General features: G+C 56.8%; 1 protein-coding gene across 1 annotated transcript in view; it reads right to left on the bottom strand.

Annotated features, from left to right (window-relative positions):
* Positions 1–2,736: 2,736 nt before the first annotated feature.
* BAP1 (BRCA1 associated protein-1 (ubiquitin carboxy-terminal hydrolase)) overlaps positions 2,737–5,238 on the bottom strand; it is a 9,069-nt gene continuing 6,567 nt past the window's right edge. The window contains exons 14-18 of the mRNA XM_009995829.1: positions 4,961–5,230; positions 4,673–4,833; positions 3,878–3,970; positions 3,306–3,378; positions 2,737–3,036 (exon numbers count right to left, since the gene is read on the bottom strand). Coding sequence (XP_009994131.1) covers positions 2,903–3,036; positions 3,306–3,378; positions 3,878–3,970; positions 4,673–4,833; positions 4,961–5,230 — 731 coding nt within the window. The 3' untranslated portion in view covers positions 2,737–2,902. The remainder of the gene's footprint in view (positions 3,037–3,305; positions 3,379–3,877; positions 3,971–4,672; positions 4,834–4,960; positions 5,231–5,238) is intronic.

Genomic DNA, 5,238 nt, shown 5'->3' with positions numbered 1-5,238 from the left:
AGTGCTCGGGACAGACCACCACCTCTTCCCTCCCTCCAGAGGGCCGCCCACTGCCCTTTTGACGGGTCAGGTGGGAGGCTCAGGAAGCTGCTCCTGGTTTGCTCCCCAGGGCTTTCTTGCCCACCTGCTCTCACTTTGCAGGCAAACAAGTTCCGAGTTACCATTGTGGGGCTCTGCAAGGGGCTTTTTGAAAGGGGTTCTCTTCTTTCCCCCCCTTTTTCCCGGTGCCTCACTGAGCTGTTTCTAGTGCCTGGTGACATGGATTAAACTTGCAATAGCAAAAAAACACCCGAGCAAGAACACCTTGCTGCTCCAGGGAGCTGAAGCAGCTCAATGAGAGGTGTACCATGCACCAGAGCTGGGTGTGAAGGTGAGCCACCCTGCCTGCTGGATACCAGCCATGCTGGCATGCTGAGACCCCCTGTTAAAGAGGAATGGGGTTACATGGAGGGGCTTCACTTGTACTGGGATCCAGACCCTCTCCAAACAGAGGTGAGCCCTAACTTGCTCTGCTCCCTCTTTTTTCTCTGTAGGTACAACAGCCCCCATTGCTCAAACACTGAAGGATTTGCTGAGAGCTCTGAAGGGCCTGGTGATGTCCTCTCAGCTGGAGCTGATGGCCAGCAGCTTGTCCCCAACAACAATGCTGTCCCTGAGTTGTGGAATGCCAAGGTATGTGTCCCAGCCGGCCCAGCTGCTGGCAGGAGCTCACCCCAACCACAGGAAGGGGTCATCAACCACCACAGCTGGACTGGGCATTCTCACATGGAGCTGGCTCCTGCTCCCCTGGCAGGGAGACATCTACTGCCTAGTGCAGCTTGTGATTGTCCCCAGCCCCAGGCTGGATGAATTCCTGGGCTCTGGGCAACTGTCAGCAGCTGGGGCACAAGGTCCTGTTCCCCCAGGGCTCCCACAGGCACCCTGCTGCGCTTCAGCTGGCGACAGCGTGCCCAGGGAGCTTAACACAGAGGTGGGCATCATCTGGCTGTGTCCTGTCCCCAGCCACCAGCACCTACCTGTGCCCCATCTACAGGACTCACTCGTGCTGATAGGTGCCCCAAAGGCAGGGTTCCAGAAGTGAGAGTGTAGAAGCAGCTAGGAAGGGCAGCCAGGAGATGCTGCAGGAGTTCCTCAGGCCACACACTGGCATGGGGTGAAGCAGTTGGTTGACACTGTCCAAGGAGAAAAAGGTTTCTCCTGCTGTGGTTGTGGAGATGGAGCAGCCAGGCAATAGCTGCACTGGCCAGGCTCTCCTCAAGAGCACACCTGAAAATACCCAGGCCTGTTTCCACAGCACCTAGCACGGGGATGGGACAAGGCGTCTCTCATGGGGTCACTCATGCAGGACTCCCCAGTCAGCATGTGACAGCCTGGGCTGCAGTACCAGCCTCCAGCCCCTGCTTCCCCCCTTACAGGCACACTGTCAACAGACCACTCCACCAACTATGTGATTACAGTGGAGATCTGTGCCCTGGACTTCTAGTCAGCCCAGGAACTCATCTCAGCTGAGGGCCTGAGCCAGAGCAGGCAGCTGCTCCCCCTCTCCTGCCCCTGAACTGTGTCAATAAATTGAGTTTGACAGCACCATCATCACATTCACCTGGTGCTGTTACAGTCCCCACAGTGACCTCCCATTTTTAGCACCAGAAAAGAGCTGGCAGTAGGGATAACATGACCCCTTGGTACTACTCCCTGCTCCACCCCCCCCCCCCTCCCTTCCCACACACCTCTCCCTCCCTGCCCACACACCTCTCCCTTGGATGGCTGGTACAGAATAGCTTTATTCTTTCAGACAGACCCATTATTTACAGTACTTGATATTGGACACAGCAAAAGACAGAAGGATTTTCTCCCCTTCAACAAATACAAAAAAAAGTTCCATTACATAATCGATATCTGTACAAATTTGCACATTTGCAAAATTCAGTCCTTTCCTGTGTCGGCTCCCCTTGTCCCCTCAGGAGCCAACCTCTGGCTTCTGAGATTTCTGCTGGGCCACTGGGGACACGCAGAAGACATTGGCTGGTGGAGGTGGCAGGGGAGAGGCAGGCAGGTCCACCTCTCCTCACACTTTGCCAGGGGCACCAAGTGACTCCACATCCAATGTCCAGGCTGTGCCCAGCAGCAGTGAACCCTGCTCACAATTCATGGGGTTTCTCTGGGAACCAGAGCAAACCTGCATGACCCAGAGGCACTGCCAGGGCCACACGGCTGGTCCCTAGGGAGGCAGCAAAGCCACTCACCACCCCCAGCACCACCACAGAGGCCTGGGCACACAGCTCAGCTTTAAGTTCCTCTTCCTATTCCCCTTTTCTCTTCCCTTGGAAGGGTGGAGCGGGGGCAATAGGGAGAAATCCTGACCTGTGGTTTGTGTTTCACCGTGACTATTAAACCAGAACAGTGGGTCAGAAACAAACATAACTTTGGGGGACAGAGATAGAAAACACAAAGGTCCTGGACAAGTACTGAGCTGGAGGCCTGGATGCAGGAGGACACAAGCCCCAGCCAGCTGTGGCCAGCACAGCCTTGTGTTGGCATCGCTGGTGATCCCGCAATGCCAGACCTGTCCCCAGCTGGGTGGCTCTTCCCCTCCTGCCACAGTCTTCAGCCACAGCACCAAGACACAGGCCCACAGCATCCAGGTGCTGCCACGGCACAGTAAGGCAGCCGGGCACTCTGACTTGCCTTCAGCTGCAGGCACTGCCCTCAGGACAACATGTCCTCACCTGTCACAACTTGGGCTCAGAGAAAAGCCCAATTTCTTTTTGTCCACAGGCTCCACCTTGGCCGAGGGCTTGTTGCTGTGGTCCCCCTTCCTTGGGCAAAGGGTATCATAGATCCAAATGCCCCTGCCCAGTGCCACAAAATCCAGCTGCTTCTCCTCACAGTCTCGACCCCCAGGCTACTGACGCTTGGCTTTGTAGGGGCGGGAGCGTTTCCGGCGGTCTGGCTTCCTCTGCTTGTGCAGGCGGCCGATGCTGACTCCCTGCCGCCTGCGGACTGAGATGTTCTGCTCCACCAGGCTGGCCAGCATGCCTGCAGGGGGAGAGCAGGCACACATGCCCCACACTGGAGTGTTGGTACTGCCCCTGCCAGAGTGCAGCCCTCCCTCTCTCAAAACCCATCAGTGGACTCCTCCTGGGAGTCGGAAATCAGCAGGACACAGATGTGTGGCTCCCCAGACAGGGCACTGCCCTGTGCCCCAGGCTTGGCAGAAGCAAAGAGCAGGGTTGGGTGGCCTTCCCTAGCTCCCCCAGCTAAATCTAAACTCCACACTGTCCCCTTGGCCCCACAGTATGGCTCACCTTCCTGGGCCAGCATGGAGATGAAGGTACAGATGAACTCGTCGTAATTGTGGGTTCTCCTCTGGTCATCGATCTACAAAGAGATGACAAATCCACAAAACAATCCACAAACTGGTGACAGGCAGAAAGGAGAGCTCAAGGCTCAACGGGGGGGCAAAGAACTGGCATGCCTGTTCAAGGAGACCAGAGCAGGAAGGGACCCTGCTCCAAAGCCAGTGCAGAATTGGGACAGTCTCCATCCCAATTCAGATGCCAGCATTTCCCACAAGGGGCAGCTGGGAAGAAGTGAGAGTGGGCAGGACAGGAATCCTGCCAGGCCTTCGGGCAGAGGCTGCCCCCTTCCTCCTGGAAGTGCTGCAGCACTCCACTATCATCACCCAGCTCCTTAGTGCTGCTCTAGAGGTTCCATCTCTCCTGGTAGGAACTCTGCCCCATAGGGCCGTTTGGTAACCGAAAGGGACCCATGGCCATTCCCAGCTGACCTACCCTCCCTCCACTTCGACATAAAGGCACCCTAGACAGAAGCCTTTCAGGGAGTTAAATTGGAAACACGAAGTCCTCAACAAACACACCTTGAATTTCTTCCTCTTCTCCACCTCTTCCTTCAGGCAGGCCTCGTAGTTCGCAATCTCTGCCTCCACGCACTTCAGCAGCGCCAGCAGCTCCTGCCAGGATAAAGAGCAGAGCAAACGTGAGCAGATGGACCACTGTGCCACAGCCCAGGAGCTAGCAGGGTGAGCTGGTGGGTGTTCTTTTCTGCACTGGGAAAGGGAAGATTCATCAAAGCAAAAACACTTGTCGGGGGGGACAAAAAAGTTAATTGTAGAGAATTTCAGAGTTAGAGGGTGATGAATCAGCTGGCAGTACAGCTATGCCCAAGGTCTCTGGGACAGGGTGAAGAGTTGTGTACATGCCTGAGGAATACCCAGGCCCTGGTTCTTCTCAATAATCTGATTTGAAGACTTTACTTTTGATGAAAAGAGTTTCTAGCCAGCTCTCCTCCAGAAGCCCTTGATGCATTTGTGCTGCCTGAGCCTGTCCTGCCTCTGGCTGAGGGCACACACAGTGAAGTTACCAGCAGGCCAGGATTGGGAGTGTGGGGTCCCACCAGCCCCTGGCCCAAAGGAGAGCACAGCACACCTGATGTGGCAACTGTGGGAGGCAGCAGCTCTTCCCACTGCCATGGCAAATGTCCCCAAGACGACGCAAGGCACAAAACCTACAGTGCCCTGTGCGGGAGGCACAGCTGCGGCGACACGCGAGTGGGACAGCGTGCACATGCGGATCAGTCACTGCCAGCGCTGCTGCGTCTCTGGGTGAGCCCAGGGAGCTCCACGTTCCCAGGGCTGTCACAGCACAAAACTCACCTTGGGAGAATACTTTTCCCCCCCAGGGTGATCACTGGTCCTGCCAAGTCCCACCTTCTCTTTGCTGTCACTGCCCTCACTGCCCTCCTTCTCCTCCAGTTTGATTGCGACCGGGGCCTCTTCACCAGGTTTGATGGAAGAGGTGGAGCTTTTCCCCCCATCTGCACACAGGGGAAGGAAGCATAAGGAGCCATTTCCAAGGACCAGTATCCACTCCCAAAGTCAAAGGACACCACCCTGTCACCACAGGAGAGATGCCACCCCCCCCAAAAGCCAGCAGGCACCTACCTGCAACAGCCAGTGGGCAGAACACACCATCCTCGGTGAGGTGCAGCAGCCCAGTGCTGATGATGGGCCCCAGGTCCCGGACAGCCCGGTTGTAGCGCATGCAGTCGACACGCAGCAGCCCATCCTCCTCCCCAAAGAGCACCTTGGAGATGTGGGAGGTGACGGGGCTGGAGGGGCGGGTGGGGTTGGCCGAGCGGATGGGAGAGCGCAGCGGGGAGTTGAAGGCGCTGCCGATCTCGGAGGCGGGGTCTGTGCTCTCGTTGCTGGGGGGGGGGGAG

The sequence above is a fragment of the Chaetura pelagica genome, unplaced genomic scaffold (assembly GCF_000747805.2).
Source record: "Chaetura pelagica isolate M959 unplaced genomic scaffold, ChaPel_1.0 scaffold114, whole genome shotgun sequence".
NCBI lineage: Eukaryota > Metazoa > Chordata > Aves > Apodiformes > Apodidae > Chaetura > Chaetura pelagica.
Note: the sequence above shows the minus strand (reverse complement) of the source record. Positions and strands in the feature narration are given on the sequence as shown.